Genomic DNA, 20,165 nt, shown 5'->3' with positions numbered 1-20,165 from the left:
TGAAGTTTTCATGAGATATACAAATAAATGAGAAATGTGCCATGTAGGTATTAATTTTATTTTCTTTAAATAATATGAACAGCTAAAGATAAAACTCTATGGCGTATTATTGAAAGGCCATTGTCCAGCAATGGACGGAAACGTATCAGGCTGCATGATGATCAAAATAATGGAATACCGGAATGATACTCATTCGCGTGAGCAATTTCGGACAAATAAAGTTAATCTATTGTCAATATTTCGGATTCAAGTCACTCGTAAAGTCTTTAAACCACTTCAAGGCTTAGTTTTTTCACGTGGAACTACTGACAAAAAGCAATATTACCTATTGTGACAATTGATTATATGTAGTTATGTAGGTAGCGTGGTTACATTATTTCTAAAATCTAATCAGTAGGTATACTTCAATTTATGTCCAATTGATTTATGTATAAATAAATATCCGATATGTATATTATGTAAACATAAATGTCATACAATTGATTTATGTATAGGTAAGTAAAGTACATAAATCAATCAGTAAGAAAAAATACATTCACTTTTGTGCTCGATGAGCCCATATCGTTATAATGTGAGTTCATTTGACCCCTTGTCTCGTGGGCAGGATGTACCGGCTCACCGCCACATACCGCTGGGTGCATTCTAAGTACAACATTTGTAACACAGACCCTTATTGAATTACGCTACCATCGACACAAATAGTAACAAGGTAGAAGACTTAATTACGTATCGTTTAAGTTAAATAATAAATTACAAAATGGTATAATTTTATTATAACTTTCGTGAGACATACAAAATTAATTATTATGTTATCGGCTTACTCACGTAACTGTTTATAGCCTCTAGCATGGCTTGAAACTAGTCGAGTTCCTCGTCAAACAGTTACGTGAGTAAGTCGATAACATATTAATTAATTAACAATAATTAATTAACTCCTTGTTTCAGGAGCTCGAACCAACCATCAACGTGTCGGCACAAAGACTGTCGGATCAGGTGCGAGTCATTCAGCGTAATCGTATGTTGGATGATATTGTACTTGATCGACTGCAAAGTGAAGAACTCAGGAGTCGTGTCATCATTCCGCTGCAACAAAATATAGAGGAACCAACACAAATTGAACCTGTTGTTGCACCGAATGATGATAGGACTACGGAGGTAAGTACTCACAAATGCAGTGAAGAATTGAGGAGGGCTTTGGAGGATGCGATTCGGGAATACCGGTTTATATCGCCCTCTCTTAGGCCGCGTTTACCTCGTCTGCCCATGCATAAAAAGAACAGGGCGCTAGTATGTGCCCTGGACTCGGAGCTATCAAATTATTTTGATAGTTCTGAGGACCTTATCGATGGTCATTCAATTCTGTACTGTGGAGCAATAGCAGCATGCCGTGTAGCTAACGTAAAACTACTCGAAAGAGAAAACAACAGCACACGGCAGAAACCAGCTGTACCAGCTTGGCAGTGCAGGATTGAACGACGTATCGATGAGGCTAGGACACTTATTGCCAAATTGATCTGTTTCAGGGAGGGCAACACGCGCCCAAGAGTGATGCGTTTTGTGAGGCGGGCGTTCCTGGGGATGGATATAAACCCCCAGGACTATGTCTCACATATTACGGAGCGTCTTGACTTCCTGAAACAGAGAATTTATGCATGGGCAAACCGTATTCGTCGGTATAAGAAGCGAGTGGAACGGTATACACAGAATCGCACATTCCAAAGGGATCAAAGGTGGGTGTATAGAAATTGGGAGCTAAAAGAACAGACTAGGACTGACACGTGCCTACCAGATGCTGATGTTACGACGTCGTTCTGGCGTAGCATTTGGTCGGCACCTGTTTGTCACACTGAAGGGGATTGGATTGAGAAGGTTAGGCAAAAATGTGAACTGGTACCAGAAATGGAACAAATCTCCATAACCACCGAAGATGTGTCTAATGCAGCCTATCCGTTGGCTAACTGGAAAGCTCCAGGCCCGGATGGGCTGCACAATTTCTGGTTAAGATGGTTTACCAGTTCGCATAGTCGCTTGGCATCTCAATTTTCTGTCAGCTTTGGAGTCTGGATCTTTGCCTCAATTGTTTACGACTGGGTTAACCCACCTGCTCCATAAATCTGGAAGTACCGCGGAACCCAAAAATTATCGGCCGATTACGTGCCTACCGACAATTTATAAACTCCTAACATCCATTTTGAGAGAAAAACTTAATAAGCATATTGAAGACAATAATATCATGTCTACCTCTCAAAATGGATGTAGGAATAGGTCCCGTGGTACTAAGGAGCTTCTCCTCATTGACATGTCCATTTGCCAACAGGTTCGTAGATCTCACAAGAATTTGTCCACATGCTGGATAGATTATAAGAAGGCCTACGACTCCGTGCCACATACATGGCTCATGAGGGTACTGGAGCTGTACAAAGTCGATACAGCTCTGCGTGCTTTCCTGATGTCATGTATGAGACAATGGAGAACAGTTCTTCGCTATCCAGGATGTCGACAAATTTGTGAGAACGATGAACCCATTAGGATAGAGCGTGGTATATTCCAGGGTGATAGTTTGAGTCCATTATGGTTTTGCTTAGCTCTGAATCCTCTAAGCACTTTGCTTGAGGATTCCGGGTTAGGTTACAGGTTGAGAAGAGGGGGAGAAATTATATCCCACCTACTTTACATGGATGATTTAAAGCTATTTGCTCCAAACAACTCGCATCTAATGAAATTACTAAATGTCACTGAAACGTTCAGTAATGCCATTGGGATGGAATTTGGTGTGGACAAATGTGCAATCATGCATGTAAAGAGGGGGGAAATTGTGGAATCAGATGAAACACGAAACTCTGATACCACAAACTTTAGACTTCTCTCTTCAACTGAAACCTATAAATACTTGGGTATGTCAGAAGCGTTAGGCATTGATGTAGCTGTCATGAAGCAATCGTTGCGGGAGCGCTTCTTTGGCCGCCTGAAGAAAGTTCTCAATAGTCTTTTATCGGCTTACAACGGTTGGGTCATGCCAGTACTGATGTACTCTTTTGGCATACTCAAGTGGACTCAAACGGAACTGGACGCCCTGGACAGAAAAGTCCGTTCATTGTTGACTGAGCATCGGATGCATCACCCACGATCATCAGTAATGAGACTGTACATACCACGTAAATGTGGGGGGCGAGGCTTTTTAAATGCCAAAACCCTACACAATAGTGAAGTGTGCAGTCTCCGAAAATATTTTTTCAAAATGGAGGTGGGGATGCATCGAGATGTTGTCTCAGTGGACAAAGGACTTACTCCGCTCTCCTTGGCTAATAAGGACTGGAGAGAACCTATAATACTAAGCACTAAGGATCGCAAGAATGTATGGCAAAGTAAGGAGTTGCACGGACGCTACTATCGGGCCCTACATGGGCCAGATACAGATTTCTTAGCGTCCGTATCCTGGCTACGTTTTGGTAACTTATTTGGAGAAACGGAAGGTTTTGTCTGTGCAATTATGGACGAAGTTATGTTGACGAACAACTACCGAAAGTATATTATAAAGGATGGAACGGCTGACATTTGTCGGGCATGTCATCGCCCAGGGGAATCCATTCGACATATAATTTCGGGTTGTTCTCATTTAGCTAACGGAGAGTACTTGCACAGACACAATCTTGTAGCCAGGATTATTCATCAACAACTTGCTTTAAAATACAAACTTGTTGAATCTGAAGTGCCGTATTATAAGTATCTGCCTGACCCAGTTCTTGAAAATGGAGATGTCACACTGTATTGGGATCGAACTATCATCACAGACAGGACAATTGTTACTAACAAACCTGACATTGTGGTGATAGATCGACCAAGCCGTCGCACAATGATAATTGATATAACAATCCCACATGACGAGAATCTTGTGAAAGCTGAAAAAGATAAAGCCAGTAAATATCTTGATTTAGCTAATGAGGTTGTCGACATGTGGGATGTAGATTCAGCAATCATTGTGCCGATAGTCGTATCTGCCAATGGCCTTATAGCCAAAAGCCTCGACCAACACCTGAGTAGGCTAACGTTAGATGGTTGGATCAAGAGCCTGATGCAGAAGGCAGTACTTCTGGACACGGCGCGTATTGTCCGGAAATTCCTCTCTCTTGAGCCCTGACCACCGGTAGCTTGGATTTATCCCGTTACTGGTGGGCTACTGCTTTTTATATTTTTAAATGTTATATATTTTTTTTCTTTTTAATTTAATATTTAAAAATGTAACAACCAAGTAAAAGAAATAAATGAATGAATTAACAAAATGTTATTTTGTTAGTTATTTTTTCATGCAAATGTTTAATGATGAATGTTTAAAGTGTAATGTTTACAAGTTAAATTAAAATAGTGACATTGTTATGTATTTATCATGGATAAAAGAAAGAGACTGGATTGGCCTTGTGGGCGGGCCACGCGCGCCGAGGGTGCGAACGAACGTACATAACCCTGTCATAACGCTTAAATGTTCATACTTACCGGCTAGCAATCGCTGTCATGTTTTGACAGCGTACGTATCTCCGCAAAAATATTATATTATGCCGTCTTGCGCTATTATAACGTGTCGGAAAAGAAGCCAGGTGTGTAGCATAGCACGAGAAGGAATTTCTTTTCACCGGTAAGTCCAAAATTATAAAAATACTTGTGATATTTGTAATTATAACATTAGTATTATGAAATTTATAGACAAAAACGATATAATCGCAAGCAGACTAATAGTAATACATTGCTTGCGATAGATGAGTACAATCTTGCACTACGTGAGCAATCGCGCAATGTATGACGTCCAGTGCGAGAGTCCCGAGTACCGAAACAAAAGTTCATTTCCACAAAATCTATGACATCGATAGTGTTGGGCAAATTTGTAATCAATGTCGATTGTTACTATGATACAGTCTATTATAATCAATAGCACACTTTATAATTAAAATAATAAGTATTATTTATTACGACTAATTAGTAATATAGATTTTGAGTGAGTTTTATGTTTTTTTTTTTTATAGAATGTGACATATAATTTTATTTATTTTATTTTATTTTATGTTTTAGGTTTCCAACAGATCCAGGTGTAAGAAAATTGTGGATTGACACAACTGGTAGAATTAATTGGATTCCTACTAAATGTAGCATATTTCGTTCGCAACATTTCGATGTTGATAATTACGTAATAACAAAGTCAGGGAAAAGAAACTTAAAATTAGGCGTTTATCCGCACAATATCGCAATGTGTAATTCAGTAAGTAAACTGATTTTATTTTAGAAAATTTTAAATTAGTCTCTTTAAATCAGTTTTTTTGTCTAAAAATGGCGATATTTAAAATATCATCTTTCGTAAATTTAAAAAACGAAAAAATGAAATAATATAACCATGTTATTTCAATGTGTTCTGTACTTTATACAAATTATTGTAAATGTGAGAGCCCTGTAATTAGCTAAATTAGACTAGTAGAATGCATTTGTGTCAGCTTAGAGTTGTCATGCTCACTCAAAGGTCTCATTGGCGGTGGCACGGGCATTGGATCGTTCGATTCCCTGCAACATGGTTGAGTTGGACGGTGCTGGTGTACGTGCCATGTTGGTGAATGAGCGCTGTCAACTGGGACTGGTCAGCTCCAGACTGTATTAATTTTGTTGTTCTTAAGGTTTTTTTTCTATCGCTTTGACTGAATATTAGTTTTACATTGTTCTCACATAGTTCAAGCAATCGATGCAAAGAAAAGCAATGTAATCAAGAATTGTATTGTGAATCTGATTGAAAAAGATCGAACGAACAGATCTTCGTTTTTCTCCATAGGAATCTACACTTTGGAACGAGCAAATAGCTTCACTAGAGGGCTGACCGGCAGACAGACGTTATTAATATTATTATATTTGCTTTGACGTTCAAAAGTGCCTATGATTTTTTTTTACAGATTTTTAACTTATTGAGTAATAAAATTGGTTTTAAAATTCAGTTATGTATTTTTTATTTATTTTACTTTTATTACTTGGTTTCTATTCCGCATGAATACAATTTCACAATATTCAACAATACTTGTAAAACAAAAACAAGATTACTTAAATTTTATCGATATCAACAATCGACCTTTGTCTCGCCCTAGCATACATGAGTTTTTATGCGTGTTAGAGTGTACGTCAAATGCAGTCATTGCGTTTGTGTGACAACCAATAGCAAACTCGAGATTTAAATGTGTGTTATTTATTTGTGTGCGTAATCCGCTCAGGCATTGGTCTCTTGCTTGTAGTGAAATTAAAGAGTAGGAGAAACGGCAACACGCGTTCTGATACAAATTAGGAACTATTTCATTTCTACTCTCTTTATATGTTCTGTGGTATTTATATATTCATCTTAAAATTAAGATAACTAGGTACGTAACATTTTTAATGTTAAAAGGGGGAGAGGTCAGTGACCAAATTAACTGATTGTGTAGATACATAATAACAATAACAAATGACGTAGGTACCTAAGTACTTGCCAAACGTAAGTATTAATAAGTTTTCTTATAATTTACTAAAATGACCGGATTAATTTTTTAAACTGACATGGTCACTAACACTAGCATTAGAATTTAAGACGGGATATTTACCATGTTTATTTATGTCTATGAGTTTCCGATATTTCGGCACTGTTGCATGCGCCATGATCATGGTAAATATCCCGTCTTAAGTTCTAATGTTAGTTAGTGACAGTTATACTGTCCTGAGTACTGATTTGGGCACATAGGATACGTAGCTTGAGCTGCTAAACGAGCCGACCTTGAGTCACTTCCACTGGAAGCCGGCGCATCCACCGGCCGGTGACTCAGCCTATGACGTCATCTCCCAAGTGAAACGTCATCATTTCATTGTTATTCATCTCGCGGGGATTATAAATGTGCATATAGACATTATATCCACGCAGTAATCAGGGACACACAAGTTAAAGGGCAATGTTTTATCTTTGTTCTGTTCTGCTTAGATGTAAATATATTATAGTAAAATATTATGATTTGCTCTTAGAATCGTCAGATATTGAAGATTACGGTATTTCCAAGTTAATAACAGTTATCAGCTAAAGTGAAAGATGTCACAAGTGCGACTCGACAAAGGGTCTCGAGTTCGATTCCTGGGTCGGGCAAAGTGTGGCTGAGGTTTTTCGGTATTTCGAAGATTCATGCACGGAGTCTGGAATTGTGTCCGGTGTATGGCAGTTCACCCTCTATTAAATGTAACTTATAATACAAATGGTGAAAAGTGGGTGTACATTGTACGTATAGAGGCCTTACGTGCCGTAATATGCACCTCTGCCTACCGCGCGCGAAATTAAAGTGTCGGAGATAAAAGGCGTGACAAAAAAAAAGAGAATGGTGTATTGTTTTTATATGACTTTATTTAATACCGAATCTTGTTTTAATAAATAGATATTAGATCTAGGTAAACTAAATTAAATAACTGAATTATTGTACAGATGTTGAAGGACTTATTTATAAATGTGGCCAAATGGTACCAGATGGTGACGACGACGTATGATGGTGACTTGATACGAATTGTTGTAAATGCAGGATGATTACTTAATTATAAAAAATGTAGATATACCATGATCTTCCGAAAGCTGCACTAAGTATCTACGTAAAAATTAAAGAAAATCCGCATTAAGTATAAACTTTAGCAACTACGCTACATTGACGCATTTTTTTTAAAGTCAAAGTCAAAGTCAGTTGATTAGAAATCGTGTACACTAGGGCAAGGAAAGCTTATGTTCTTTCAAATCTGTATCATCTTGCGTTTTATTAAAAGTCCTTTATTTTATTGGAAGTTTGTTGTAATTTCCTGGGGGATGGTCTACATCCACCAGTCCAATCATCTCCAGATCCTGCACGTGTTGTCCTTGGAGGCGGTGATGATGGCGTCACCTTCGTAGGAGAATGCACACGAGAAGATCTCACCCTGGTGACCTGACAGGACCTGTGAGGAAAGCCAGAAGTCAGAAGATTAAGGAGATATAAGGATCGTCGTCACCATCGTTGCCGTCTTAAAATATTCATTGGGTATATTTCATGCGCTGGCTACAATAAGTATACAAAAATATTTCTAAACACTATTTCTTTGATTCTTCTAGACATCGTAATCAATTACTTTACCTGAATGCAGTTCCCGGTGGTAGTGTTCCATATCCGCGAGCTTCTGTCTGCTGATGCTGTCAGGAGACAACCACCCGCTGGACTGAAGCAAACCTGTTGGATAAAGCTCTTTTAAGAAAACATTTAGAATGATAATTTCGATCTATATGAGCGCATAACTTTGAAAGAATTTTCTTTGTGCTCTTAACCGTTGAGGAGTTGTAACTTCCATCATCAGCTCGTCCACGTTTAAAAACATTAGTGCAAAGTTCTCACCAGTACAAATAAATCAAGCCCTAACACATGATACTCTGTAAGTCGTTGAGGAGTTCTCTCGAGCTGATGTGATTCCATGTTCTTACTATGATTGTATACACATAATTGCAAACCTTGGACACTTCGCCGCGGTGTCCCTTCATGACGGCGAGCTCCTTGAAGTCCGACTTGACATCATAGACCCTGGCAGAACAGTCGCTGGAGGCTGTCGCCATGCGCTGACCAGCCCAGTCGAAACATATGTCCAGCACCTAGGAATAGAATTTGCGATGAAAATTGGATTAATCACTTGTCTGTCGGTTTATAAGACACAATAGAAAACACATTGTGTCTCGCGTAGATCTGCGTTCCGACAGACAACGGGTTAATAACTAATTCGCAGGGTTAGACCGTATATACAGGGTATTTCAACAAGAACTTTGTTTTTTAAAACAAAATAAAATAAAGAATTTGGTGGAAAATGAATAAAATTTTGATTGTATTAAAAAGAGAAAAGTTTGACAATTATGAATAAAAAATGATATCTGACAAATATCCACCAGGACCACGCTGACAGATGTTGATTCTTTCATCCAAATTTTCAATCACTTTCCTAACAATCACACCTCCAGACCACATAGCACACCACACAGTGACACGTTGAGCATGCAAAGGCTTCTCAATAATTGCTTTAGGATTTTCAGAAGCCCAAATGCGGCAATTTTGCTTATTGCCATACCCTGACAAATGAAAATGTGCTTCGTCTGAAAAAATGATTTTTTGAAAAAAACCAGCAGGTTGTTCTGAGCAAATCTACGGCGATTTGAATGGTCGGTCAGGTTCAATTCCTGCACCAGTTGAATCTTGTAAGACTTCAAAGCCAAATCCTTATGCAAAATTCGCCATGTTGTGCTTTTGGATAACCCCAATTGTTGAGAATGTCGTGAAATTGATAGCTTTTGATCTTCTTCAGCACTGTGGCTCACGGCAGCGATGTTTTCTGTTGAACGACCTGGTTGAACACGTGTTGGTGTTGGCACATTTTGTACCGAGCCTGTCGACTCAAATTTCGCGACCAAATTCTTGATAGCGATCTCAGAAGGACGATTATGTTGCCCGAAAATATCACGAATTTTACGAAATGTAACTTTAACAGAACGACCATTTTCATAGTGAATTTGAATTATTTTAATGCAATTTTTGAGCGAAATTGAATTCATAGTAGCAATTGCCAAAGCACCTACTACAAATACCGCCAAAAATTTAATGTCAAAAACTGCCACGTTCTTGGTGTTGCTCTAATTAAAAACAAAGTTCTTGTTGAAAAACCCTTTATAACTGCATTTATTTTTCACCAGTTATGTTACTAGTTAGTATCACACGATAGGAGTTCTCCAGATAAAGTTCTCCAGTCCCATTTACACTTGCAAGAGTTTAGAATATTATTAATCTAGTTTTATTTTCTGTTTTATGGTGAGTCTGCTGTCGTTTACGAATTTACTGTGAAAGTTTCTAGAACATACTATAAAACTGTCCGGCCTGAGGCCTAAGTGAGAATCACCACAATAACGGTTGTGACTACTTGTGACCACTCGTTCTATCTATAAGGCAGTAAATTTACCAAGCTGAGGTTTTGTTTATAAGATTGGTACTCATAAAATAACGTAATATTTTCCAGGATAGGTCCTGCTTACCTCATCAGTATGTCCAGACACGGTGGCCAGACAGGAGCTCTGCCTGGCGTCCCACAGCTTGGCACTACCATCGAGTGAGGAGGAGCCTACCAGGGAACTGTCCCAGTTGAACTGCACGTTGGATATCTCACCGTCATGGCCGCGGAGCACTGATACTCGTCTGTTAAAAATAATATGGGGAATGAATGAGTAAATAAATATTAGTTCTCGACTAGGCTAGGTACATGGTAACGTAACGGTAAATGAAACTACGTATGATACATATAAATAAGCGTTTAAATACAAAACTGGTTGTGGATCACTAAGCATTAAAATATAAGTAAGAGCACTCGTTGAAACTAAAATTTACCTCAACTGCATGTTGTCAGCAGACATATTGCGCATAGTTTTCGTACAGGCGCACATAAATCAATTTAATTATTTCTCACTATAAACATTGATATGTTCACTATATACTTTTAGAAATAGACATATTTGTGTAATCGAACTTACTCATCGACCCTGGTGTCCCATATGGATATGGTGCCGTCGAAGGAGCCCGTGATCAGCCGCTGTCCCTCGTTGGGGTCGAACTGCAGGGCGATCACCTCGGCAGTGTGCCCGTTGTATGTGTGGATTTCAGCTCCTAAATAAATAAATATCAAAGCTCGAGAACCAATCTATTGTTCTAAGATTTGGACCGGGAGTCAGAAATGTATCTATTACCCCCTGTAGGTATCTAGTACCAAGAGTATCAAATTGCAGTAATAACAAATTGTATCTGGTGAATAAGTTGGTCGTCCTCAACTCATACCATTAATTCATAGATTGATGAAGAAAAAGTGCTTGTTACATTTTTATTAGGGCACTAGCTGTGCCCGCGACTTCGTCCGCGTGGAATAGTTATTTTAGGCATTATATTTATTTTTGCAAACAACTTTCTCAGCTTTATAAATTATAGCTGTTACCCACGGTTAATTTGTGCATTGAAAATTCGTGATAGCACTGGATTATGATTATAAGGAACAATTCACACTCATTTCTATACTACATGTGTTTCCACTGTTTTCCGGAAACCTGCGCCTATAGCAGCCACCCCGGTTTGTGTTTCAGAAATAAAATTCCTAGGGTACTTTTTAGATGGGCTCGCTACATACGCGTTATAGCAGTGGTAACCGGATACAGAAGTTTCGGTTGGTACCTGTTTCGGATTCGGCGGGCGTTTCGTCTGGGTGTCGTCATTGCGAGTACCGCCCGGAAGATATGGTGGAGCATAGTGGCGGTGTGCATTGCATGTGCTAAGCATCGTATGGCGATGCTCAGCACATGCAGAGATGTGAATGGCGACGGTAACCTCTCACGTCCGGCTCTAGTTCAGGCCAAGGTGCGGAGCGAGGGGGAAAGGGACGCCGTCTTCACCTTCTGCGAAGGAGTCATCCTAGCTAAGGAGGAGGCGGAGCGCGTGAGGGAACGATCCTCAGCACGCCCCAGCCGCCGCAGAAGACACTCCGGGCGTCCAGGATCGCGGGACGATTCCCGGCCACCGTAAGCGCGGGTCTGCGGACGGCGAGTAAGAGGAGCTCGTCGCCCGATCAAAACCAGACCCGTGCATACCGTGCGTCGCGTTCTGTGCGCGCCTCAAAGAGCCAGGCCACTACAGATGGGACCCAATAGGGCTGATGTCCGATCCGGTGCTGCAGACAACGTAAAAGGTTACCGGGGCCCCGGCTCAAATCAGAACGGGGTAATTTTTACACTCCTTCTCGCTTCACCCAAGGCAGGAGTAGCCAACGGATGATTTTCCCCCCTCAAAAAAAAAAGAAAGAGTACTTTCTAGAACAAATGTTTTCTTTCATACATGGTGACGCAAGGTTATGAAATCCTTAAGGACCATATTTTTATACCCTATCATATTTTTATGACAATAAATTGAAGAATTGGATTTTTTTGTTTGTCAAATGATTCAGCCGATATTATTGCACTATACGTAGAATCTGGTTGTACTTTGTTAGACAGCCACAATAAAATGTGGGCGTGTGGTAAACCGCTTTTTTGCCATTCTACGCTGTAAACAAACGCTTTCGATGGTCAATGATCAAAAAATGTTTTACTTCGTTAGTAAGACTATAATTTTTTTGAGTATAGTTACACCAGGCTCCGCGTTCGTTCGCAAACAATGCCTCTCCTCCTGGCAGCGTCGTGTTTCGCACATCAAGGCGGGTCCAGACATGTATCATTTGCCCGATCCGATCACCGTATCCGATCACCGTATCCGTATCTGCGTTTGTATCAAGCCCCGTATCAAGTTTTGGACGCCTCCGATTTGCTCCGTATCCGTATCTTCACAATAGTCATGATCGCGTATCAAATTGCTTAGTTCAGTTTCTGCTCTCGATCAAACATGTCGTCGCAGTTGGTTGAAGTGTACGAGAATTTAGCAATTTCATGTGACTGTTATTGTCTTTCACAATATTCTAACTTCAAAACCAAAACAGAGACGATGGTGGCAAACGGAATTATTTAGAAACAGATACAGACTTGGAGGAAGAGCTTTGATGAGAGACCTAATGACGCGTCCAGACTGACCCACGTCCGTATCTGTATCACCTTTGATGATCGGACAAAAACCGACATGACATGGGACGGGCCGTATCATAACAGCGTATCGAGATCGCGTATCATGATACGCGTATCATTCCCCGTCCACATATGCGATCATGATACGCGTCGACGATACGGATACGGTGATCGGATCGGGCAAATGATACATGTCTGGACCCGCCTTCATGCGGCGCGGGTGAATTTTATATCGGAGTTATTTTAAAATTGTAATATCTTCTAAGATGTTTATTGAAGTTTAGTGATGTCAAAGACAATTTTGTTCAAAATTAAATACCCTTAATGAACAACACATTTATTTCGATAAAGATTAATATTTTTTCGTTACTACAACTCTCAACAAATAATGCATTAATTTCGACCCAGTTTGATTACCATAAAAACGATTCTAGTAAGTTAATCCTAAAAGATAGACATATACTGTCGCGGAATTTTTTTAGATCATATTAAGAGGAATAATTCTTTCATACATATAATTTTCGTATCTTGAACCATTTTCGCAGCGCACGCAACGGAAGCCCTCAAGAATTAATAATTTCCCCCGTTTTGTCCACATTTTCCTTTATTTCTGCGCTCCAAATAGTTATAGCGTGTTGTTTTATACCCTATAGCCTCCTTCGATAAATGGACTATCCAACACAAAAAGAATTATTCAAATCGGACCAGTAGTTCCGGAGATTAGCGCGTTCAAACAAACAAACAATCAAAGTCAAAGTCAAAGTCAAAGTCAAAACATTTATTTCAATTAATCCTAAATAAGGCACTTTTGAAACGTCAAATTGAATTGTCCGTCAGTCTGTCTGTCAGTGAAGCTAGGCGCTCGTTCCAAAGTGTAGCTTCGAATGGAGAAGAACGAGCAAGAAACTCCATCGTTACTCTTTTAAAAAAGAAGTTTTTTACAATTTCTCTGATACACTATTTATCTATTGTATATATATGTAGGAACAATGTAACTACAATACGTCAAAACTAACGGGACAATAAAACCAATTTGTAAAGAAAATAAAATAGCGGGTTATTTCAAACATAGTGCCCACATATGTACACTTACAATTTTGAAATAATGCTTCTATACAAATAATAATAATATATAATTTAATCTTTCACATAAAAAAAAAATATCTGCTTGATGCCACAGGATCCCTAGACTGCATTGGAATAAATTAATACTTTAAGTTAACGTGTAACTAGTGATCGTATTTGAGCATTGTCTAGTGTGAGCGAGTGTCCAGTGGAGCCGGACCAACATGCTGCCACGCATTTTTATCCTCAATATAATCTGACAGTTTATAATATGCCTGTTTACACAGTTCACGCTTTATACAAGATTTAAATTTTTTCTCGTTCAGATTCAGTATGGTAGTTGGTAGTTTATTATAACATTTAACACAAAAACCCATGAAGGATTTCTGCACTTTGGACAATCGGAATTGCGGTATAGCCAACTTATTTTTACCTCTCGTATTAAAATTGTGTCTGTCGCTTCTTTTTTCAAACAATTGTTGATTTTTTCTTACGTACATAATATTTTCGTAAATGAATTGAGAAGGCACTGTAAGAATATTTATAGTTTTAAAAAGTTCTCTCAAAGATTCACGACGGGGCAAGTTATATATTGCTCGAATAGCTCGCTTTTGCAAAATAAAAATTGATTCTACATCCGCGGCCCGACCCCACAGCAAAATGCCGTAAGACATTATGCTGTGGAAATAGCTAAAATAAACAAGCCTTGCTGTATTTACATCCGTTAGCTGCCTAATTTGTCTGACTGCATAAGCAGCGGAGCTTAGTCTCCCCGAAAGTGCTTTTATGTGGGGCCCCCATTGTAATCTGTCATCTAGTGTGATCCCCAAAAATATAGTCTCCTTAACAAATTCCAACTTTTGTCCGTTCAAAGCAACATAACATTCGTTATTTTGTACGTTTGGCAAGCAAAATTTAATACATTTGGTTTTTTTCTCATTAAGCGCCAAGTTATTAATAGTAAACCAATTATAGACTTGAAGAATGGAGCTGTTTACGTCGTCAAAATTATTCATACGTCGACCTATCTTAAAAATCAATGATGTATCATCTGCAAACAGCACCATTTTTGGTTCATTTTCGAATATGAGTGGCAAATCGTTAATGTAGACTAAAAAAAGAAAAGGACCCAATATTGAACCCTGAGGAACGCCCATTTTTATCTCAGACCCTTGTGAATTAACCCCGTTTATATGAACTTTCAGCTGCCTATCCTCTAAATATGATTTTAATAAACGGAGCGCAGTGTTTCTAATCCCGTAATGATTTAATTTCAGCAAAAGTGTCTCATGATCAACGCAATCAAATGCTTTTGAGAGGTCGCAAAAAACACCTATGGCATCTTGTGCTTCCTCCCAGGCACCAAATATTTCTTTCATTAAAGTAACACCGGCGTCAGTTGTACAACGACCTTTAGTGAAACCATATTGCTGATGGTGGAAGATAGAGTTTTTATTAAAATGATGAAGCATCTGAGACAATATCAACTTTTCAAACACCTTGCTGAGGACTGGCAGAATAGATACAGGCCTATAATTATTAGGTTCTGTGGTTTCACCGCTTTTAAATAGTGGGATAACTTTGCTATATTTCATAAGGTCAGGGAAAACCCCGTCATCTATACTTTTATTAAAAATCATAGCCAGATAGGGCGCTATAGTATGAATAATTGTTTTACAGACTTTCACCGATAGTCCCCAAAGATCCTCAGTTGATTTTATCTTAATTTCTTTAAAAACTTTAACGATCTCTAGAGGATTCGTATATTGAAAACTGAAATCATCTTGACATGTTTTTACATTTTTTTTAAGCAAACTAGTTGAGAGTGCGGCTGAAGAATTTAAATCTCTAGTTATTTTAATAGGAATATTAGTAAAAAAATTTTCAAATTCCTGTGCTACATCATAATTTGAGGAAATTTGTCCATTTTCAGACATTAACTTAATTTCCGAATTATGTATTTTTTTCCTACCAGTTTCATTTTGTATTATTTTCCAAGTTGTCTTTATTTTGTCGTCAGCTGATTTTATTTTATTGCTGATATAAAGACGTTTTGCGGCTTTGCACACTAATCTAAAAGTCTTTGAGTACGATGTTACATATTGTTGAAAAAGGGGTCGTTATTATATGGTTTCATGCCATAAAGGTCAAAAAGTTTATCTCTACTCTTCCTAATACCTACAGTAGCCCAATCGCTAAATACAAATTTGGTATGAATATCTTTATTTTTGATTGGCAAAATATTGTTAAATTCCTTGTTTAATAATTCAAAGAAATCATTGTACAACTTATTCACATTACTAATATCAAATGTTTTTATACTTAATTTAGTAGCTAAAGAATTATTTAATTTCTCCAAATTTTTAAATGTAGTTTGTCTAAATCTTATTTGAGTTTTTAGCAAAGGTAAATAAGAGCTATACGCAACCATTAGTCCACAGTGGTCAGATGGCAAGCTATTTATAATATGTTTTTCTTTGTAATCACAATTGCAGAAAACATTATCAATGCAGGTGGCGGTAGTGGATGTTATTCTAGTTGGTTCTAAAAAATATTTTTTAAATCAAATGATCCAAATAAATTTAACAATTCCATACTGTTTGTACTATTTTCTAATAAATTAATATTGAAATCTCCACATACAATTACTGATTTGTGACTAATAGAAACCTTTCTTAAAACATCCTCCATGACAGAATCAAATAAAGCAAGATTCTGATAATTAGGTGGTCTATATACACAAACTACAACATGTCTATCCAGCTCAACACAGGACAACTCAATGGTGTGTTCAACTGAAAGTGCTACAATATCTTTCCTTTCTTTAGATTTAATACTATTTTTAACTAATATTAGGGACCCACCATGTAATATTTGCTTTCTACTGAAGTTACTAATTACCTTGTAATTTTCTAAATTTAAAGATGTTAGTTGGTCCTCCTTTAACCAATGCTCGGATAGACAAATTATATCATACTTAGTTTTTTCTAAAAACAGCTCTAATTCTAAAATTTTTGATAAACAGCCTTGAATATTAATATAAAATAATTTTAAGTTGTGCTGCTCCTGTGTATTATTATTCTGAGATGGTTTTGTTTTGCTAGAATTTACCTTATCATTAATATGATTTATAAAGGTACCTTCTGTTGTCTTATAATCTAGTTTAAACCTAGTGTCTCTGTGCTGTTAGACACTCTAGACAGCACAGATTTGTCACTAAAACTACTATCTGTTATATTAGTTATAACAGTGTTAATATTATTTGCTATAAGTATAGCAATTTTCTGTCTACATTTTTTTGAAAGGTGTATACCTTTCTTGGTAAATATAAGATTACTAATAAATTTATTAGTGTCAAAAAATAAAAGATTTTCATTTTGACATGTCAATTTATATAATATGCTATTTAGTACACCTATGTACTTATTTTTTGAATAAGAAAGTGTATTTGAATATGGGAAAGCGCATACAATTATTTTCCCTATATTTAATTTTAGTAAGGTGTCCACACCATTCACAACATCCCCCTTGTTAATCCTAAACTGTTACCTACCATTAAGACCAAAACTGATTCTTCATCCAAATCTGTATGAGTTATTTGTTCTATAATTTTGTTATAACTCATATTGTGGTAACTATTGTTTATGTAGCTATGATCAAGATGATCATACATCATTTGGCCAAATCCGGAACCTAGTTCATCACTATATACACATGCTTTATAGTTAATTTTACTATTTGACTGAGTTTTAATTAATTTTATTTGAGTTGGTACCGGTGTTATTGAAGTCTCAGGAGGCTGAGGTTGGTTCACACAACTGCATTGTAGGTCATTTGCCAATGACTCATACCTCTCTGCGTTGTACTTCACCATATCCATCAGCTCCGAGGCCTCCAGCAGGCGTTCACTCAACTGTTGTTGGGAATCAAACAAACTCTTCAGCTTTATAATATTAGTATAGATTAAAAACTTATTAAAATCTTTAAACTCAATGGTGTGCTATTGGAAAGGCTTATGTCCAACATTAACTGATACAAGTTAATGACGATGGCCAAGAAAAATGACCTGTATTGACATCAAACAGTTTGGCAGTGTGGTCCATGGAGCCGGTGGCAGCTAGATCTCCCTTGGCACTGAACTGGCAGGTCACCACCTCGCCGCGGTGGCCCCACAGTGTCGCCAGGCACTCAGCAGTTTCTGGATCCCAGATACGAGCTGATTTATCGAAGGATCCCGTGAGTACGCGGTTACTGAAAACGGAATAAAATTTGTAGTATGTAATAGAACAGTTTAAGTATTGACCAAGCAAGTTAAAGTCATAGTCAAAGTCAAAGCATTTATTTCAATTAATCCTAAATTAAGCACTTTTGAAAAGTCAAATTGAATTGTCCGTCAGTCTGTCCGTCAGTGAAGCTAGGCGCATATGTTCTAGTAATGCTCTTGAAGAACTGACCATGCTGGGAAGTTGAAGCCGACGGTGTAGACGACATTCTGGTGTCCCGTCAGGGTCTGCATTTCTTTGCCACTCTCCACATCCCACACCTTGCAAGTGCGGTCGTAACTCCCGGTGAGACATCTGTAAAACCAAAAACTCTGTAAAAGAGGCCAAGAGTTGATAAAGCATAATTCCCTTATAGTGATTAGACATGAAGCACTTGGGCGAATCCACAACACTGCGTTGAGGCGTCGCATCGAAAAGACGACGTCGAACCGCAACGCGATGCGAAGTCGCAATGCAAAAATTTCATCGGATACGACCCACCCACGATACCTACTGAACGCTAGCACGTGGTGTAGCAGTGTTGTGGTTTCACCCTTTGGGCGTATATAAATATTTTGAACTGAAGAAATTACATTGATAAGGTTCATGCAAAAAATTTACAAAATTTCGTAAATGATATTTTAACCACTGAAGGGCAAACACCACAACTTACGCGAATCAGAGCCTAAACTGACTAGAAAAGTGATCCCAGGATTTATTAAATGATTAATTAATAACAGCTAACTTCAACTTGGTGTGCTGCTTGCTATATTAACTAAAGCACAGGCTATTTATTATTTACTTACGTAAATGAAACCTTTACCTGTTCCCAGTTTTATCAAAAGCAACGTTCGTCAGCGGCAGTACATGGGTCATCAGCGTCTTGTAGATGTAGAACCTCTTGCCAGTGGGACCTTCGTGCTCCGTCCTCTTCTTCAGCACCTCGAGGCATTGCTCCAGCTGGTCGCGCACCTCCTCGGTGATCAGCGGCTCCTTCTGGTACAGCAGGAACGCCAACTCTTTGGTGTTTGTACTGATGAGAGAAAGGATTTAGATTTTTTTAAACGTTACTCCATACTGAAACTGAAATTACTCATGTGTAATGGGTGCGTTTACAAACACACAATTTCACATGCACATGACACCTAGACCCGAAACAACAATTAGTGGATCACATAAAGAGTTGCTCCGTGCATCCAGCCACCGCGTCAAGCATGCAATCAATTATCAATTAATGTAATAGATTATTTCTCTTAATTTCAATCATGCAGTCGTCGTCTTGCCTTTTATTCCGTGAATGTCTGCCACTGAGGAGTTCATATTCTATGCCATCTTAAACCACAGCGAAAGAAATTTCGCATCATCACAGCGCAAAATAGCTGGCACTCCACTCAATGCTGTGGCCGGGGACAACACGGCTACGCTATAGAGTCTACGGCATTAATTTTCAGTACCAGGCAGCGATGCTGGTTTTCAGGGTATACCTACTCTAAACTCGTTGTTAGTACATAATTTTAAAAAGTCTAACATATTACTTGAAATAAAAAAAAAAAAGACTTTACCAGTTTAACAAGGTTGCTAACTTTACCGTAAAGTTAGCAAGTCCTTGTTTATCCTGGTTGTCTTTAATCTACAGATTATTTGAAATGATATTTGAAAAAGTACAAGAACTTTACAGTTTAATACGATACTTAAATTCCTTACTTGGCGTTTAAATCCAGTAAATCAATTTCCTTGCTTTTCACCATGCCCTTCTGCATATACTCCAAGGTGATCCCTGGAGGATGGTACCTCAAGTGGAACCTCAACAACTTCATCCTTCCACCAGCTCGGGAGACTACTCACAAAAACATTTTTTTACTATTCTATTTTATTCGGAGTAAAATTATTTCAAAAACTGTCTGAATTTTGTCAATAGTTACTGTTGCCGTGGCAACGGAGGCTGTTTGTTTTTATTGAAGTAACTGGCATCGAGGTCAGGAGGTCAAAGAAGGTCGTATTTGGAACAATATTCAGACTGTAACTAGAAATTCCGATGATCGAATCTGCTGAACGGGAAAGTATTGTTTACTGATTGATTGATTAATATTACAATTCATAAGTAAGAATGTAGCATCAATGTGTTTTGTAAGAAATTACCAATTAAATTAAGAACTACCTCCTTCAGGTAAGTAGACGTTAACTGTGACACAAATACACATCTTTCTTTAAGACTTAAGTTA

General features: G+C 38.1%; 2 protein-coding genes and 1 long non-coding RNA gene across 3 annotated transcripts; 2 read left to right on the top strand and 1 right to left on the bottom strand.

Moving 5' to 3' along the window:
- The first annotated feature begins 34 nt into the window (after positions 1 to 34).
- Positions 35 to 2,112, top strand: LOC126911475 (uncharacterized). The gene is made up of 2 exons (XM_050698754.1): positions 35 to 43; positions 946 to 2,112. The coding sequence occupies exons 1-2, from the start codon at positions 35 to 37 to the stop codon at positions 2,110 to 2,112; spliced, it is 1,176 nt and encodes a 391-aa protein (XP_050554711.1).
- Positions 2,113 to 4,387: 2,275 nt separating this feature from the next.
- Positions 4,388 to 5,965, top strand: LOC126911451 (uncharacterized). The gene is made up of 2 exons (XR_007705992.1): positions 4,388 to 4,630; positions 5,062 to 5,965. It is a non-coding gene; the product is annotated as an uncharacterized LOC126911451 (long non-coding RNA).
- Positions 5,966 to 7,361: 1,396 nt separating this feature from the next.
- Positions 7,362 to 19,882, bottom strand: LOC118277203 (dynein assembly factor with WDR repeat domains 1). The gene is made up of 9 exons (XM_035595924.2): positions 19,648 to 19,882; positions 18,767 to 18,976; positions 18,136 to 18,258; positions 17,748 to 17,932; positions 10,553 to 10,685; positions 10,061 to 10,220; positions 8,501 to 8,638; positions 8,133 to 8,225; positions 7,362 to 7,956 (listed from the first exon to the last, which is right to left on the bottom strand). The coding sequence occupies exons 1-9, from the start codon at positions 19,758 to 19,760 to the stop codon at positions 7,852 to 7,854; spliced, it is 1,260 nt and encodes a 419-aa protein (XP_035451817.1). The 5' UTR covers positions 19,761 to 19,882; the 3' UTR covers positions 7,362 to 7,851.
- Between the last annotated feature and the right edge of the window lie 283 nt (positions 19,883 to 20,165).

Source organism: Spodoptera frugiperda, chromosome 15 (assembly GCF_023101765.2).
Source record: "Spodoptera frugiperda isolate SF20-4 chromosome 15, AGI-APGP_CSIRO_Sfru_2.0, whole genome shotgun sequence".
Classification (NCBI taxonomy): domain Eukaryota; kingdom Metazoa; phylum Arthropoda; class Insecta; order Lepidoptera; family Noctuidae; genus Spodoptera; species Spodoptera frugiperda.
This window is presented reverse-complemented; position numbering and strand designations above follow the sequence as displayed.